Here is a 20,094-nt window from a genome sequence, read left to right on the forward strand (position 1 = left end):
GGTCAAATTGACTAATTTTTGACCAAAAATTACAAGTCACTCCTTCATTATTTTAAAAAACTGAAAATTACATCTTAAAAGTTAAAATAGATTAAAAGTAATTTGCGGTAACATATTTTTTTTTATTTTTTCAATTAATAAAATATTAATAAATTTCAGTCAAACTTTGGTCAATTTGACCGGCATAAAACCAAATGTGACAACTAAAATGGGACGGAGCGAGTACTTATTTATCTAAAATATTACAAGAATTCGGGATTTTTTGGAAAATTTAAATTTGTATATAAAATTTCTAACTTAATATGCACAAGTTCATGATACTTAATTATTGAATTTAATATCAATAAATCCTGACTTATTACTTAGAGCAACTCCAAGACCGGTTGTTAAGAGATTGTCGATATGTATGTGATATGATATTTTTGTGCCAATTTATTGAAACTCCACGATTATCAAGGAGTTGTCACACAAAATTGCAAAAATTTGGCAATATTCATTTACTTATATACATGGATACAAATTCTTTTTGAAGAAATTAACAAATCACCTAATCCAAAATCAAATCACAGCTATACATGAATATCGAACAAGAAAATAAATATACCAAATTAAATATGAAAAAATATAGGCAAGTTTAAATATGGAGACTGGGACACAATACTGTGGATATGAGATCAAACTTTAGCGCATTGTTTTGCTCGACTATAGAGCATTGCACTGCAAGTCTGCAAATTGCTGAGCTTCTCCTTCATGGCCTCAACTTCTAGTTTCATGCTCTTCAAATCGTTGAGAGAGTTCAACATTTTCTGGCCCATGTTCTTTGTGACTTTCATAATTGTTTGCGACTTTGTTCTGTAGTAGTCTGATCCAGCAGTTGTCATGGAACTTGTTACTTTAACTTGTTCAAGAAGAATAAAACGCGTGATGATGTTTAATGGCAGCCGGTCATTTCTCAAGGCATGACTCCGCGCTTCTTGTGATAGTTTGTTGTATTCAATGGCTCTGCAGAGACCATTTCTTTCTTCTTCTGTCAAGCTAGGATGTGCCTACAGGCATATAATGAATGTTAAACTAATGAACAACTTGAAAATATTGAAATTTGAGGAATATAAGAGCATCTCCAAGGGGAGTAGCTAAATTGGTTAGCTAAAATAATATAAAGTAATGATCATGTAAAATTTGTTGAACCTGTAAGGTGTTGTACTCCAATGGTGTTAGCTATAATGGTTAGCTATATCTCAAAAACAGTATTTTATTGCTTTTTTCAAATTGTAACGGTCATATTCCAACGGCTATATTCCCACGGACATATTTTAACGGCTATATTCCAACGGTCATATTCGAACGGTGTTTTTGGGTGAAGATATGTATAATTGATACTGTTTAGTGCCAGCTGGACAGATATAGCTCAGAGGGAGTAAGCGTTGGAGTTGCTCTAAGTGCAGTTTAGACACATTGAGGCTTTGGAGCAGATTTAATTTAAAGTAGAGCTTGTTTGCCTGGGCTTAAAGCCCGGATTATAAGTCATTTTTTGACTTTAAACTAAAAAATGTCTATTTGTGTAATAAGTCAGAATTCGGCTTAAAGTCAGAAATAAGCTCAGCCAAACGGGCTCCTAGGTTGTAGTATTTTGTGATCATAATTGGGACAATGTAAGATTTACATACCTTGAGGTACATATCAATGGCTCTATATAGGTGATTGTCACAAGTACGACAACTTTTCGGCAATGCTTCTATGAGTGACTGAAAAACTTTTGGTGGGAGATTGTCATCGCGTGCAACTAGTGTAAGATATTCATCAATCAATCTTCCAACCACCTGTAGTGTTAAAGGTTTAACAGAATGGAGTGAAACATAGGCCTCTGCCACTTTACAAACAATTCCGACATCATATGATGTGTCTCCATGTCTGTAGTTCTTAATCAGTAGTTCGTAGGGATCACAATTTACTAGCATGACTGCTAGCCTTCTTTCGAGCTTCATTAGCACTTTAGAATCAAGCTTGACAACCTGGCCTAATTTGAAAAGATGGAGTAGGAAATTGTAGGAAACTGAATTGTCGTCTTCAGGAAGCAATGCTATTAAACTTCTGATTGTTATTCTATATAGCCGGACTGTTAAGTTTTTGTGACTCAGATTGTCAAACTGGAGTGAGATTCTGGAAAGCCACTTTGCTGTCCAAAGAGCGATGCATGATCCAACAAGCTCTGATCTTATGCCTTTTCTTTTACACGAGAGAATCACTTCGGTGAAATGATCTATCCGGAGGAGCAAGAGGTCTTTAAACCACCAACCATCATGTAAATTTTCAGGATTAGAGTTATATTCGTTTTCTAAAAGTTCAAGGCACTGGAACTCAATACCTCCGCATTTAATGGCGTGTGAGTCAATAGATACCTTCCAAGCAATAGATTCTGCGCAGCGCTTCAAGATTCCTAATTCTCTGGCACATGAAGTGATTGTTTCACAGCTTCTAAGAATGCGAATTGTGTCTTTCCATGATGAGAAGATGACAAAACTCAAAAAATGCTCCGTTTTCTCTATGAGGTTTCCTTGTTCAAAATCATCACTCATTTCCAACAAATTTGCAGCACAATAAAGTGGGGCTATGTTAGGTGCTGTTAATTCCACCTTCATTCCATAACAGAACTTCACCACCAATTCAAAAATTTTGTATCCTCCTGGAACGTTGTCAATACGAATACTAGAAGCTGTCTCTCCGGTGCTTGTTCTCTGAAATACCAGCCTATTTATATATCCACTTCTGGAAACCATGGGTAGCTGAAAAACAAGATCCGATGGACTTAGAGTCACAACTAATACAATAACTAAAAAAGATTCACAAGAGAGTTAAAATGTCGATAATTTTCCAGGAAAATTATAGTGGGGAACATAATTTTGCTGCTTACTGAAACATAGTTCTAAGACAAGAAATTGGACAATATTTACATGATATTACTGCTGAATCTAGCAGAAAATAAGAATTTTCAGAAATGAATCTCTAATTTTGAAACAAATTCCTAAGGAAATTTGTAGCTTTAAATTGGAATGACTGAGTTTTAAATAAGATACTGAAATGCACCTTGTGCAAGTGAAAGGTAGTTTCATTTATCTGTATAATGAAGTCGCAAACAACATTAGTCTGAACACACCTACATGTAATGAAATATGAATCATAGTCAGTCCCGAATATAAATTATACATAAAGAAAGTAAGTATATAAAGATTCTTCACACACAGAGGAGATCCAGAATGATTACCGAGAGTGTAGTCTTTTTTCTATAGATGTTGCAACAAGAACTGCATTTTCTGGATAGATGACACATCGGTTACCTTTCTTCCTGAAAACCAGCCTGCGAGATGGTTTCTCTGCCTCACGTTCAGTACACATGTTCGTCTTACGCAATGGTTTGTATGTCCTAGATTCAAAAATGCAGTGTAAGGCAAATTTGTAATCAGTACTAGTTGCTAAATGATGACAGTCACACACACAAGTCTTCACTTATATGTCTCAATAATATTCAGATATGTCTATTCACATATAAGCATCATTAAATTCCGAGGGCCACAACCCTCTCAGATATTAGTTTGGAAATTATGGTTTAATATTGACTCGAAGATGAGCTCCTAGTGATCTTCTCTTCGATGCCAAAAACATGCTTTCAAGTGAGAGGGCGGATCAACTATAGAATAAATGCATGATATTCACAATATGTTTGATTTGTGGTTTCAGCTGTTCACACGTTGATGGGGAAATAATATCTCAGTAGAATTATTATCATGCATTATAGATGGAGATTTTTTTTTTCCCTTGAAATATATAGAAAAAAACTTGGTAGGCGATGACTGATGGAGAAAGAGTTTAATGACTGAACTAACTATTCAATGTGTGCTTCCTTTTCGTTTTCACCCACAGAATATTCTTGTTACATCACCATCATTAAATTCTTGAAAATATCTTAGTGACTACATTTATCTAAGATCTGGCTTTCTGAAGGTTTATTACAACTGTTAACGGAGGAATCTGGTGATAACAAGATTCGGGGAGGGTTGCTGGAACTTGTGGTGGACGATGACGGCGGACGACGGAGTATGGGTGTTGATTTTGGGTTTGGCTGAGATCGTTTAGGGGATTAGGGTTTTCTCACAAGATCGAAGGAGTATTCGCTCTTGCAAGGGTTGCGACCTCCCCCAAACAATGTGCCTACGTACCCTATTTATAGGGATCAAGCCAGACGTAGTTCTTGGGGAACAAGTAACCTAATCAGAATAGGTTTCTCATTCCTTGGTTCCAGCGATGAGCCACCGCCTTAGATCAGACGGACGTGGGCTTCTGGAGCCCAGCCTCCTCCGAGGAGCATGGAACTAGGTGGGCTGACCAGCACTAGCCCACGTGGACCTCCTCAGACTCAGCTGTATGGGCTAGCCCTCCGTCCTCTCTTAGGGCGAGGCTGATGGTGGGCCTGGGCCCAAGATAAAACAATAATAATCAGACCTGGGCCGCCAGATGCTGGGCCGCGTGACTTGACCCACGCTAAGGGCGAGGATCCACATCGGGCGAGATTCCATATCGGGCGAGGATCCATACCGGGTGAGGACTCGGCTAAAGACCGGGTCTTAGCTGACGCTGGGCTTTGTGCTCTGGACCATGCTAATGGCGAAGAAGGTAAGCATTGGGCGAGGCCTCATCACAGAGGGCGAGGACTCCTTGAAGATTATGGCTGCCAATCATTGGGCCGCGAGGTCCGACGCGTACCTAGGACGAGGGTCCATATCGGGCGAGGACCCTTACTGGGCGAGGACCCTTCTGCTGACCCGGGTCCATCTGTTGCTGGTCTTTACTTTCTGGGCCATATAGATGGCGAGGTCCATACAGTGGGCGAGGACGATCCCGGAGATCGGTCCTTTCCGTGAATTAAGGCGAGATTTATGCAATCATCTTCCGAGTCGATATTTGGCCATAACAACTACCCCCCAAGCCCTTGAAGCATAAGTGCGAAAGGGTTTAAAGAAGCTTCAGGCGAGGAAGATGGTTAGTGTACTGGTTTCCGGTAATAGTGCTCTGGCGAGCTCCATCCTTGGGCGAGGACTCCATCAAAGAACCAAGTCGTTTAGATAATCAAGTATCACATTCTGGACATGACTCCAGGAGAGGACTCATTGAAGGCGAGGATGGTATAAGTCTTCCACTCCGGTTAGCTACTTGCCAAAATCAGCAACGGGCGAGGACTCCGTTAAGGGGTCGAGCTGAAGGTGAGGCTTAGTCGAGTGAGATGATCAGCTGAGTGAGAGGACGGTCAGTAGCTGAGTGAGAGGACAATCAATAGCTGAGTGAGAGGACGATCATCAGCTGAGGGCGAGGACGATCATCTGCTGAGTGAGAGGACGATCATCTGCTGAGGGCGAGGATGATCATCAGCTGAGGTTGACGAAGCTCATCAGCTGAGGGAGAGGACGATCATCAGCTGAGGTAGACGAAGCTCATCAGCTGAGGTAGACGACGATCATCAGCTGAGTGAGAGGATGATCATCTGCTGAGGGCGAGGATGTTAGGTCCAATCAGACGTAGAAGGGGGGGGTTGAATACGTCGTACCAATTTCTTCGATTTAATTTAATTGCGGATAATCTTGTTTTAGTCCATGTTAAATCAATCGTAAATAAATAACTCCAGCAAGTCGGGGAATATTCTTATATTAGAAATAATCCTCGGGTGCTACAAATTCCAACACAAGTGTCGGCTGCAGAGACTACAATCACTGTATTACAAACTCTCGATAAATACGATCTTCTAATTTAACTCTCGAGAATGTGTATAGTGTGTGCACTTACAAAGTGTGTAGTAGTTTTCAAATGAAAACACAAAGCTCTATTTATAGGCTTTCCAACAACTAACCATGGTTAACGAGTTCGTCCTGGACGACTTGAGTTCGTCCTGGACGGATTCGTTTAATAAAAATAAATCTAACTCCAAATGTATGCAGGAAGTGGCGCCAACTTGATATACATATATATTTGTATATATATATAACAAAGTTGCGCTTCAATCACCACTTACTGCATTGCCTTCACTTAGAATAAATCTAAGTACATTGTGTGAAGGGGGAGTGCATGAGCAGGAGGCGCAACATTTGACTTTTGGTCAAATGTTGCGCTTCAACATTCATTATACAGTGTCCTCTTGAGTTTGTACATGGAGAAACCTTCAGCCATCCAAAGTTGCGCCTAGATAGTGAATTGGAGGCGCAAACTTTGACCGAGTCAAAGTTTGCGCTCCAGGGGATCTCCTCCATTGCCCTGTGGAGTTCTTCGACTTAGAATTAAAACAACTCAAGAGAATTTTAGCGCCAACCTTGACAAGTCAAAGGTTGCGCCTTTGACTTTGGTCAAAGGTTGCGCCTTTGACACAGTGGAGCACAGTAGACATATATATGACTTAGAGAATTCTACAAGTATTAAACTTGCGCCTCATATATGCATATATATATATATATGACTAATTGTGTTAATTTAATTACTTGAATATATTTGTATTCAAGTAATTCACAATTAAAGAAATATATATATATATATATATATATATATATATATATATATATATATATATCACTGAATCCCTTGATGACTCCTTTTGATCTTTTAACTGACTTGATCAATGATTCGTTGATCGAATCCACTGAATACTTTCGTACGTCCTGACGTCCTGTGCACTGGTCTGGTTCACGAACGACTCGAACTGAAATAATCCTTTGAATCCTTTGCTTGATAATCTACTTGATCAGTCATTCCGGGTTAGATGTTGCTTCGATAAATTTGATAATAAATAATCAAATTAAATATACTGGAATCTTCTGGTCTTTGATACTTGATCTTCAGGCAATCTTGATAGCAGAAACATATTGAACTTTATTCTTCACTGAGGCTTGAACATATTAATGAACTTCTTTCAGTGGACGGATGCTCGTCTCAGATATCTTGATTGTCTTCGTCTGTTCGTATCGAATCTCCAACCTGTAGATTCCTGTATTATACTTACGTATTGTTTCCTGTCTTTTGTTGTGTTGAGTTATCGTAATTACAGTTACGTTACATTATGCTTTACAGAGGATGATCATCTGCTGAGGTAGACGAAGCTCATCAGCTGAGGTAGACGACGATCATCAGCTGAGTGAGAGGATGATCATCTGCTGAGGGCGAGGATGATCATCTGCTGAGGTAGACGAAGCTCATCAGCTGAGGGAGAGGACGATCATCAGCTGAGGTAGACGAAGCTCATCAGCTAAGGTAGACGACGATCATCAGCTGAGTGAGAGGACGATCATCTGCTGAGGGCGAGGATGATCATCAGCTGAGGTTGACGAAGCTCATCAGCTGAGGGAGAGGACGATCATCAGCTGAGGTAGACGAAGCTCATCAGCTGAGGTAGACGACGATCATCAGCTGAGGTAGACAACGATCATCAGCTGAGTGAGAGGATGATCATCTGTTGAGAGCGAGGATGATCATCAGCTGAGGTTGACGAAGCTCATCAGCTGAGGGAGAGGACGATCGTCAGCTGAGGGCGATGACGATCATCATCTGAGGTACACGAAGCTCATCAGCTGAGGGAGAGGACGATCATCAGCTGAGGTAGACGAAGCTCATCAGCTGAGGGAGAGGACGATCATCAGCTGAGGTAGACGAAGCTCATCAGCTGAGGTAGACGACGATCATCAGCTGAGGTAGACGACGATCATCAGCTGAGTGAGAGGATGATCATCTGTTGAGAGCGAGGATGATCATCAGCTGAGGTTGACGAAGCTCATCAGCTGAGGGAGAGGACGATCGTCAGCTGAGGGCGATGACGATCATCATCTGAGGTACACGAAGCTCATCAGCTAAGGTAGACGAAGCTCATCAGCTAAGTGAGAGGACAATCAACAGCTGAGTGAGAGGACGATCATCTGCTGAGGGCGAGGATGATCATCAGCTGAGGTTGACGAAGCTCATCAGCTGAGGGAGAGGACGATCATCAGCTGAGGTAGACGAAGCTCATCAGCTGAGGTAGACGGCGATCATCAGCTGAGTGAGAGGACGATCATCTGCTGAGTGAGAGGATGATCATCTATTGAGAGCGAGGATGATCATCAGCTGAGGTTGACGAAGCTCATCAGCTGAGGGAGAGGACGATCGTCAGCTGAGGGCGATGACGATCATCATCTGAGGTACACGAAGCTCATCAGCTAAGGTAGACGAAGCTCATCAGCTAAGTGAGAGGACAATCAACAGCTGAGTGAGAGGACGATCATCTGCTGAGGGCGAGGATGATCATCAGCTGAGGTTGACGAAGCTCATCAGCTGAGGGAGAGGACGATCATCAGCTGAGGTAGACGAAGCTCATCAGCTGAGGTAGACGACGATCATCAGCTGAGTGAGAGGACGAACATCTGCTGAGGGCGAGGATGATCATCAGCTGAGGTTGACGAAGCTCATCAGCTGAGGGAGAGGACGATCATCTGCTGAAGGCGAGGACGATCATCAGCTGAGGTAGACGAAGCTCATCAGCTGAGGTAGACAACGATCATCAGCTGAGTGAGAGGATGATCATCTGTTGAGAGCGAGGATGATCATCAGCTGAGGTTGACGAAGCTCATCAGCTGAGGGAGAGGACGATCGTCAGCTGAGGGCGATGACGATCATCATCTAAGGTACACGAAGCTCATCAGCTAAGGTAGACGAAGCTCATCAGCTAAGTGAGAGGACAATCAACAGCTGAGTGAGAGGACGATCATCAGCTGAGGTAGACGAAGCTCATCAGCTGAGGTAGACGACGATCTTCAGCTGAGTGAGAGGACGATCATCTGCTGAGGGCGAGGATGATCATCAGCTGAGGTTGACGAAGCTCATCAGCTGAGGGAGAGGACGATCATCTGCTGAAGGCGAGGACGATCATCAGCTGAGGTAGACGAAGCTCATCAGCTGAGGTAGACAACGATCATCAGCTGAGTGAGAGGATGATCATCTGTTGAGGGCGAGGACGATCATCCGCTGAGGTAGACGTTATCTTCAAAGGATGACTCAAAATTTGGCTATAACGACTACCCCCCAGTTCCTTGTAACATAAGTGCGAAAGGGTTTAAAGAAGCATCAGGCGAGGAAGATGGTAACTGCTCCCCTGTTGTTGCTCGTCATATATCAAAATTTTCGTCTTGGCTCAGAGATTCTTGCAAAAATGGTGTAAAAATCACATTGGCTACACAAGAGACGCCAGCAGAATTCAAAAGTCCTGCCTCGAAGCGTGAGAAAACTGGCCATTCGGGGCGTGCCACGTGGCTTTGATGTCAGTAATTGTAAGTCTAAATGTAAAGACAACCCTATCTGTTACATAGGGATGATAACTCAACAATAGAATAGGACAAGTAAATAACACTACGCCTGCACCGGAATCGGAAGATACGAAGACAAAGGTTGAAGAAGCCATCTACAGTCTTGAAGGAATAAGTTCACTGGAAGAAGTTCATTAATATGTTCATGCCTCAGTGAAGAATAAAGATTGAAGTATTCAAGATTGTGGAAGCAATGAAGATGTTGTCCAAGTACTCGAAAGATTTCAGTGCAACCCCTGAAGCAAGATATTTCTATATATCTTGGTTGGTTATTTATAATCAACAAACTGAAGCATAAACTAACCCGGAATGACTGATCAAGTATATTGTTAAGCAAAAGAATTCAAGGGATTATTTCAGTTCGAGTCGTTCGTGAACCAGACCAGTGCACAGGACGTCAGGACATACGAAAGTATTCAATGGATTCGATCAACGAATTAATTGATCAAGTCAATCGAGCTACTCCAGAATTTGCTGCCAAAGGAACTTATTAATTAGATATATATGTATATATATATATTAATTGTGAATTATTTGAATTTAAATAATTCAAGTAATTAATTAAACACAATTAATTATATATATATATATATGTATATTTAATTCATATGCAAAATGGAAAGACATTAGAATTTTTCTAAGTCGCAAGTCTCTCTACTGGAATGCAAGGCGCAAGCTTTGACCTGAAGTCAAAGCGCAAACATTGACCGGGTCAACCTCAAGATAAATGACTTAGAAATATTTCTAAGTGCACCACAGTACACTGTGTACCACTACTACTTGGAGCGCAAACTTTGATTAAGTCAAAGTTCGCGACTCCAAGTTTTAGCAACTCTAGTCTCACATTCTAAGTGGCTGTGCTACACTGTGCTACTCCTGTTGGAGCGCAAACTTTGACCAAGTCAAAGTTTGCGCCTCCAACAGTGTCCACTACTTAGAATTGATTCTAAGTCAATACACTGATGATCCATGGCGCCATGTTTGACTTCCCAGGCGCAATCTTTGACCTCTCAGTGAAGAGTGGCGCAAGTTTGCCAATTCTTTATTTGGCTAAGTCACAGGCAACACAGTGGTGCTCGAGCGCAACCTTTGACCAAGTCAAAGGTTGCGACTCTGAATTGTCCAAAGCGCAACTTCAGCAATTTCTTCTAAGGCATGTATATGGAGCACTGTAGAGCGCAACGTTTGACCTGGTGGGCGCCAACTTTGACTCTCACAGGTGGAACAACTGTTAAATACATATACATGTATATGGAGCGCAACTTTCATATACATATACTTATATATATATATATATATATATATATGAAAGTGGCGCCATCTACTGTGTTTATGGAGTTAGATTTATTTTCATAAATCTAATTCGTCCAGGACGAACTCAAGTCGTCCAGGACGAACTCGTTAACCATGGTTAGTTTATGAAAGCCTATAAATATGTGATTGTGGTTCTCACAATTCATATAACATCCTTTGGGATGAAATGGCCAAGTGCTCTGTACGGCTACTCCCACTATACACACACCCTAGCCTAGCTTTGTAATAGAAATATCAGTAGTGGTTAGAGTTTGTAATAGTGAGAGTAGTGGCCATTGTAGCCGAACCTTCGGGTTTGGATTTATAGCACCTTCGAGGTATTTATCAATATACAGATATACCTTGGAAAATATTGTGTGTTGGTTTAATATTTTCATATCCTCAGAAATCGACCCAATAAATATCCGGAACACGAAACCCATTACAGAACTGCAATTTGCTTATCCGCAAGATTCGAAAGAATTTTAAATTGTAGTGAGTATCGTATTCAACCCCCCCCTTCTACGATACTTTGGACCTAACAATTGGTATCAGAGCCAGGTTGATATACAAATCAGGATCCTAATCGTACGGAAAATCAAGAACCTAGCTTTCGATATTTGATTAGGGGAAATGTTCTTCCGGTTTGTGTTGCTGAATTTGTCCGTAGGCCTAAGCAAGGATTATCTGTCGGATATTGAACTTTGGACCGGGACTTATAAATTTATACTTTAAATTTTAATAAGTTTATTTTATAAATTTGACTTAATTTATTTTAAACTTATTAATTGAGTTTATTATGAATTAATTAAATTTATCTTATAAACTTAATTAAATTTACTTTATAAACTTTACTAAATTCATTTAATAAATTTGCTTAAATTTATTTTAGACTTGTAAAGTTTACTCTTAGACTTTATCAAGTTTATCATAAATTTTTATAAATTTATTATTTAAATTTGTATAGTTTATGATTTAAATTTAAGTTAAAATCTAGAATATAAATGGATATAAGTTCAAGTTCAAGGGTTCAATTTGATTTGTTCAGAAAGTAGTGATTTAATTGGAGACGAGACACTTGAATATTTTCAAAAATTAAATTTATCTAATAAATTTTAATATATTTACCAAATGAATTTGAAATAAATTTATTCTAAACTTATTCAGTTTATTATGAATTTATTTGAATTTATTTTTTAAATATAATTAAATTTACTTTATAGATTTAACTAAGTTTATTTTATACTTTATTTTCTTTTATTTTTTAAAACTTATTTTTAAATTTATTTTCTTTATAATTTAAACTTAGTTTAAATAATCAAGTGTCCCGTAACCTTTTTAATTATTCTACTCCAAGACAAATCAGATTGACATTTAGTTGAGACAGATCAGGCTGACAGATTACAAGACAAACACCGGGCTTTCAAATACCAGATTCTCAGAACCGGTAATGGAAGTACATTGATTACCCAATCCAATTGATTTCTCAAAGGATTATTTGAAGCAGTTTTCCATGTTCGACAAAGATGATTGTGATTCGAAGAAGATTCCATTGAAGACTAAAGAAGTTTTTACGGATGAATCTTCAAGGATTTCAATCTAACTCAGTGATTCATGGATATACAATTACACAGTGAATTGTATCAATGCTAAATCCATCCAGAATCAACTGAATCAAAGACAGAAAACTGTGGAGGTTTATGGATATAATTATCGAGTTACTACCGCACCAAATCAGTTTCGTGCATTTATGTCAGAACCTTAGGATTGAACAGAAGAGTTTGTAACTGCTGAATTTGAGGAAGCTCAAGTCGACGAAAGTTAACACTTTTGAAGAATGTGAGGACAGAACTTCAAGGATTAGTATAACACTGTCTGAGAGGTTTAGTCATGTCAGATTCAGATGGAATCCATTGGTTTCAAGTGGAGACTCTTCGGGGTTCAGTTCGACAGGTTGTTTGAAAACTGAGTTGGTCAGTACACACAATATTGTTTGGTATCTTTAGCAAAGAAGGGTTGCTATATATATTGAAGCCTCGACAAACAAGGATGATAGGGCTTGTCTGAAATTCAAGTGGATGTTTTGAAAGAAACATCACAACAAGTTCTTATGCTATCTTAGGAAAGGTGTGAGCTGGATCAGTTGCTGATGAGAAGGATAATTATGGTTATCTGGCTATCCTAGCATTCTCTGAAGATGACTCAACTCGCACATCTCAGGTACGAATTCTTTCTAACTATGCATTACATATTTCTTTATATTCAAAGCATGTTATAAATCTCTGAGTAGAATTGTTTAACACACAAGCACAAGCATGATAGCATCACAATAGATAATGTTGAACTAGTATGCTAGATCACTGTTCTGGTAACTAGGATTGATGATAATCTTGTGCATGTGTCTTTAGCAGATTCTTAACATGTGTATGAATATATAGGATTTGATTATTTGCAATGGTGAGATTAGAAGCTTTCCTTTGGAACACGACTCTTAGTTTTAGGGGTTATGATCCTAGCATATATAACTTTGTTAAAACACTTACTTTCAGATTCCCTAGTACAACTAGATTTGCTTATTTATCTGAATTGTTTTTTAAGGATTTTATTTTGTTCTATGATGGAATGTCTACCTTGTGTCAGTAGAACTTTTAGAACTTCATGTTAGATCTAAAACTGACTTAGGTAATAGAGATAGTATAATGCCATATAACAATAGAGTGAGATTAGTATGAATTGATAATGTGATTATTAATTTGTCTATGATCATTATGCTTTTAGGAGATTATTGAATATCTGTAATTCTACTTGCTACCTGTTGCACTTGTGTTAATTGGTTTAAGTAGAGAGTACCGAATCTTCTGAATTGCATAACTGCCTGTCTTGCTCTTGTCTTGTCTTATCTTTGATTGGTTGCCATGTGTATTCAACATCATGTCTGCTTATTTTCATGTCATGAATGCACGTCTTTGTACTTGCATTGATTTTAGAAAAGCATGTTTGAGAATCACATTAGGGCAATGTCTAGATAAGAATTAGCATGTTAAGGTTGCTTCTGTTGTTACCATTGTTAAAGATAAATCTCTAATCCATTCGGACCCAGTTATGCTTGGGGACCATAGAACTCTTTCCATTTGTGATTGCAGGTTACATATGTTCCATATGATTTTTGGTGCACTCTGTTTGCTGAGTAACTGAAATCATATGATTCACCAAAAGTACCCTGTTAGCAAATGTGATCGTGTGAGCAGTTCCGTCAATAATCTTTGAAAGATGACAACAAAGATTTCCTTGCGGGACATGCCTGTTTTCCTGGAATGTCATCATGGAAACATATCTTTCTTGAAAGAGTCAAAGCACACAAATTCCTAGCATCAGACGGTTCTCTGACAAAGGACATTATGTCAGTTCATGGAATAGTGTTTTATCTTAAATCAAGAAGGATGTGAATTTTGCTCGTAGCTAATATGGAACTTCAACTGAAGATGGAGTGAGCTGTTTCGATAATAAAGCTTCATCAAATAAGTGTTAGCTATAGCATCTGAAGCTCTCGCACTTTTATGTCAAAACAAGGAGCTCTTTCTATTCGTAAGAAGAGAATTGGTGAGAGGACTACCTCATCTGGAATTCAAATTGGATGAAGGATATGAGTTATGTCAAAATAGGGAAGTCGAAGGAGCATCGCACAGAAGCAAAGATATGATCAACATTACTGAGCCGCTTCAGATGATACGTATGGATTTCTACGGATCAACTAATGTCATGTCTGCAAACAAATCCAGATATCTTTTTGCGATGATCATTGACTACTCTAGATTATTTCGTGTTGTTCGTATGTGTTCAAAGGACAAGACATCACAAATAGAGGTTGATCAAGATGAACCCTGATCATTGATAAATCCAGAAAGACACCATTCTTTCCAGTGGCCAATCAGAAGTAAACACTAACTCTTGGTATGTGTTTGGAGGAAAATGCCTCTTTGAAAGTCTTGCATTTGAAGATCAAAGAATATTTTCCTCGGCTACTCAATGGAGTCTACAGTCTACAGGGTGATTTTGATTAATCAACAGAAGGTGATTGTAAGTCTAGACGGGACGTTGAACAACACTTTGCTCCAAGCTGTTAAAGGTGATATTATTGGTATAATGATGATTCAGATCCAAGCGGAATCTCTTTGCAAGGATAAGGATTATTAAGGAGATCCCAACAACAGCTTAGGGGGAGCATTTGGTGGATCCACTAGTCAAACTCAACACCAAATTGAAGATGAACAGGACATATCAAGAACGTATCTGCTTAGACAAAGGGTTTGAAATCAATATCATTCTCGGGTTCTAGTTCTTAAATGTTCCTAATGGTGAAGTGAAGACTAGGAGAGCTATGGTGAAAGGATGTTATTTCTTTGGGTTTCAATCTGAAGTGAAACTTGGGGAAGATTCAAAAGCTCTTAATGGGATCCAGATTGAGTGATTGCACAGCAAGATGATCTCAGTCAGTTTGAAAGCAGATTATGCGGAGTCTGATACCCTGACCTAATAACAATTCAGTACTTAGTATTTGTCGGGTATTTAGATTCCAACTGGATGTTTTTGGCTCTGTTACGAGGGACAAGACAAATTTGGTTGCTTAGAGTTACTTCAAAAGAGAAGGTTATGAAGATGACAGAAATAGAATCTTCAAGTTCAGGACTCTACATCTTAGAGGACTTAACGACCTTCAAAATTGAACTAAAGCGCCATTGACGAGACTTGGGTTCAGGATATTACAGTGAGCTAGAAGATGAAGCTTCATACAATATTTCAAGGACTTTGCAGTTGCAGATCCAACGGAATTTGTATACCTATTTCTTCACCAGCTCTCTATGAGTTGCTATCCAACACCTGATGATCGTCACAGACATGGTATGACTTCTTACTAGCATATTATCTTAATATCTGTTTGCTAGAGTCATATTTGGTATCCAAATTATTACCTCTCATGATACAAGGCACACACAATACAACTATCTGTGCTGTAATACCATGATTATATTATATGTGGACTAACGCCACTTGTGCAAGATAATTGCTAAGTGAATGCAGATTAGTGATATGATGAGTTTGTTGGAAAGTTGCAATTTTTTATGGTCTACTAGTTAGCCTAAAGAATGATGGCAATAAAAGGAAGTCAAGGATCTTTTGAATATGCGCATTTTGGAAAATTCTAGACCTGCCAAGACTTATGCCAACAACCACTGGACTTCATCAGTACAAGAAAGTAACATCAACTGAAATGTCAAGTCTCAGAGGTATTCAACTTATCACTTTACTTAACTGCAAGTGGATCACATACTATACTTTCTATAAGGTATTACTTCTTTCATGAGCATGTCTATCGTATTTCTTGAATGAATTCATGAGTATTAAATTGTCTATACATAGGACTTGTGAATTTATTTAAAATCCAGTACCTCGTGCTTTTTGCTATTCTATGTGATTGCCATGTTTATTGTTTTGCATGCTTAGATGGTGATTATATGTTTTAGCATGAGTGTTTGTTATTTCAAATTATTTAAATTATGGTGCATGACAATTAAGTGACTTATTTGTTCATGATTTAAATGATTAGAGATGACATGAAGCATGACTTAATTATGTTATTTTTCTTGATCTATACCTTTTCAACAATTGGTATCTAGTAGAGAACTTTGTCATAATATGGTCGTGATATATCTGTATTTGTGAACATACTTAGGATTATTTTCTAGGTTGAATTCACTTTTATAGGTATAAAATCTGAAGCATGACTTATTTGTTTCTAGACTTGTGACTTGTATCAGTAATTGGTATGTGGTTAGAATCTAGTTAGAATTTAGTCATGATATACTAGTATTTGTGGAGTTACTTAGATTCTCTCTAGGCAGAATCCATTTATATTAGTGTATATATGTGAAGCATAGCTATTTGTGTTAGATATTTGATGATTTATTAATTGGTATTTTATTTCATGTCTAACTGCATATAGGTGTGATACTTTTAGTGTTAGTGATATTTTGCATGCTTATATGTAGATCACTAATATTAATTGTTAATATTTTCTGCGAGGAGTTGTGTGAGTTTACTTGTACTCAATGCTTACATGTATAGGACTTGTGAACTTTTCTTCAACTTTCCCTCGGGCTTACGAATATCTTTGTATGATTGTCATGATTTTAGTTGTTATATGCTGATCTGATAATTATATGATATTGCGTAAGTAATTATTATTTTATCTTAGTTAAATTGTGATCCATGACAATTATATGCTTATTTGTTTCATGATTGACTTTGATAGATTAATAGAAGCATGATTAATTCACGTTTTGAAATATTTAATTGGTATCTCTTTTTGATGCTTTATTGATGTTTTATTTGTGAATTGATTGTGATGTATTGGCACTGGTGAAATACTGTTGCATATTTCTTAAAACCACTAGTGCTAATATATTTTAGGTGTTTAATATTCTGAGTACAAGGGAGACAACATAATCTTTATTATGTCTCATATTTATGTTCTAGAGTGGTGAGTTTCTTCAAAGAAATTTTCTTATCAATTGATTTCAACAATTGGTATTCACTACTCTATTTCATAAATATTTCTTAGAATATTTTGCATCTATACATGTAGCGTCATAGGACGAGACATTGATTATCTTGTATTTGTGTACTTGGTGATCTTTGTCACTTGCAGCATCTGTTTTGACGATGTGCTAGTATGATGCCTTTTTACTAATTATTGTGATGAGTGCTTTATACACTGTAGCGCATAAATTTTCTTGTTTCCTTTTTAAATTGTAGTGAGAAACAAGAGTCTGTGTCTTTTTCAAAGACAAGTTCATTTAAAACTTTTATGCATAGATTCAGACTCTCGTACTCAAACAAGTTTTTAATGGAAAACTTTGATTCTTTCATCGGTTGTGATTTTCATTCTTTATGAAAATCATTTCACAGTCATAACTGATTCATTTTTCCCAAAAGATTAAATGCAATTGTTCTCATTCAAAATCATAGATTTTCTAAAATGCATTTATATCTCCTTCTGTTCTTCGGAACTTAATCAGCCTCTTGGCTTTCCTAGATAGTCATAAGGTTGAAAACCAACAATCTTTATCCCAGACTATAAAACCAAATTCAGAACACATCCCAACTTTCCCCCTGGAGTAATAAGGAACTTTTCAAACAAAAAGTCAATGAGGGAGAAACTGTACTTGTTGCAGCAAATAAGGATGTGAGGGATAGTGTACCCACAGCTCTACCTCTCAAGGAGAAAAGGTGTTTTTGAACTTGAGGTAACTGTTGCTCATCTGTATTCTCTCAAAAGAATATAGAGCTGAAAAGGCAATTAAACAGTCTCTGGAATCATTCTCTCAAAAGGATGAGTCCATTGAAATTCGCTCGTCAGCCAGAGCATCTTGTATTGAGTCAAGCACATCATCAGTAATCACTCTGATGAAGAGCCTAAACAAAAAATCTTATGGACACAATACAAGAGAGTGCACAGTAAGGTTAAAGGTTTTGTTCCTGAAGCAACTTCTTCATTTACCATTTTACGGTAGATAAGATGGTTGATGCCTTTACAGGTGTAAGGAGGAAACGAGGATCTCAATTGCCAAATCTTCAGGATTCTCGTCTCCCTCCCCAGATAAGAACAGATCTGGATCCAATCGGAATGGATTTCCTATTTATAGGAGATCGGCAACTCTCTGACTATGAGTCAATTTATTGATGAGTCAGTTGAGGATCGGGGATTTATGAAACCCCATTGCACCGCCAGTAACCTCTCTTGAAGGGGCTATATATGGTGATTTTCTCATGCAGGTACAGAAGACCATACTTTGAGTGCTGAGAGAAACACTGTGAGCCAAACACTGAGAGTTAAACACTTGGTGAGATTCTGAGAAGAACTAGTGAGATATCAGAATGAGAAATATGTGAGCATGAGTGAGTGCAAACACATAGGATTTTGAGAAGAGTGAAACACTTGTGAGGTACATATAATAATAATTGGCATTGAAAGCTCACAAGTTGTTGAAAGAATTGACGGAAGCAACTATAGTTCATTCCATTTCACGGTGTGAACCTATGGTTGATGATTCTCTTGAATCAAGTGTCCTCACAGACATTGAGGAGGACTTAGGCCTTTGCCATAATTAAGCCTTTGTCTAACCTCCCAGAGCAAACAACTCTGGATCCTTAATTGGATAAGCCACTTAGTGGTTGGCAACTTGTGGACCATGATTCGGATTTATCTGATGAGTCTACAGGGACTGGGAATTACGAACTCCCATTGCACCACCGATGACCCCCTTTAAGGGTGGCTAAGGTGATTTTCTTGCAGGTACTCAGCATTTTGGAAGCTCAGTATTTGTGTGGAGGGATACACTTACAGAACTCGTGAGTGACACCCTTACCCAAAAACCGAGAGAAATTTGAGTGTTGAGTGATACACCTGCAGAACATTTTAGTGAGACACCTACTAATTACCAAATTTATACCTAAAGACAAAGTGGATGTTGTTACTGGAATGTTAGTTTTACTCATTACTTTTCCGTTTGGAACCTATTCTTTCAGCATAGGGACCAACCCAATCAAAGTAAACCCTTCTTCTGAACTCTTTCTTCGACCCCAGCTTTAGCGTTGTTTAGTTCTCTACGGGGAGATTATCTTTTGGTACAGGAAGTATTGTACACATTCCTTGACCTATTTGATACCACATATCCTTGGAGGATTCCACAACTAAGGGGGAGAATATATTTAGGGGGAGAATTTATGAAAGGGGGAAGAAAAAGTAAGTTAGCTTTCTTCTGCTGTCTACAACTAAGGGGGAGTAAACTACTCTTTAGTGGTGTACTGCTGAGGGGAGATTTATCTTTCAACTAAGGAGGAGGATTGATCTTTCATCTAAGGAAGACAACTACTTATCACCAAGGGGAACCTGATCAAGGTAACGGGAGGAGAAGTATAAGGTGATACATTTATTCTTCAGTAAGTGGTAGACAAGAACTTATTCATTACCACTGGAGAATTCAATGAAGCTGCTGATTATTCTTTGCATAATGGAATGTTTTGAATTCTCTTCAAGACAGACTATGAGGATTATCTGGCAGGTAAGCAAAAACCATAGAAATGAAGGTGATATGCACATCTGTTATTTCTATTCATGAAATCTGGAAATGTATTATATGATCCAGAAACTTTGTAGCATTATTTACTAGTCCAGGACTTTACTTTTTCTAGTGTTAGTTGAGTTATCCTCCAGAGGATTTGCTTGTTATGATTAACAAACAAATAGGGGGAGATTGTAAGTCTAAATGTAAAGACAACCCTATCTGTTACATAGGGATGATAACTCAACAATAGAATAGGACAAGTAAATAACACTACGCCTGCACCGGAATCGGAAGATACGAAGACAAAGGTT

The 20,094-nt window shown here is 38.3% G+C and overlaps 1 protein-coding gene across 1 annotated transcript; it reads right to left on the reverse strand.

The window, feature by feature from the left end:
* Positions 1-551: 551 nt before the first annotated feature.
* LOC108202135 (root phototropism protein 3) lies at positions 552-3,643 on the reverse strand. Its single transcript, XM_017370518.2, has 4 exons — positions 3,263-3,643; positions 3,085-3,154; positions 1,668-2,783; positions 552-1,046 (listed from the first exon to the last, which is right to left on the reverse strand). Exons 1-4 carry the CDS (start codon positions 3,391-3,393, stop codon positions 675-677), a joined length of 1,689 nt encoding a protein of 562 aa, XP_017226007.1. The 5' UTR covers positions 3,394-3,643; the 3' UTR covers positions 552-674.
* Between the last annotated feature and the right edge of the window lie 16,451 nt (positions 3,644-20,094).

Source organism: Daucus carota, chromosome 9 (assembly GCF_001625215.2).
Source record: "Daucus carota subsp. sativus chromosome 9, DH1 v3.0, whole genome shotgun sequence".
Taxonomy (NCBI): Eukaryota; Viridiplantae; Streptophyta; class Magnoliopsida; order Apiales; family Apiaceae; genus Daucus; species Daucus carota.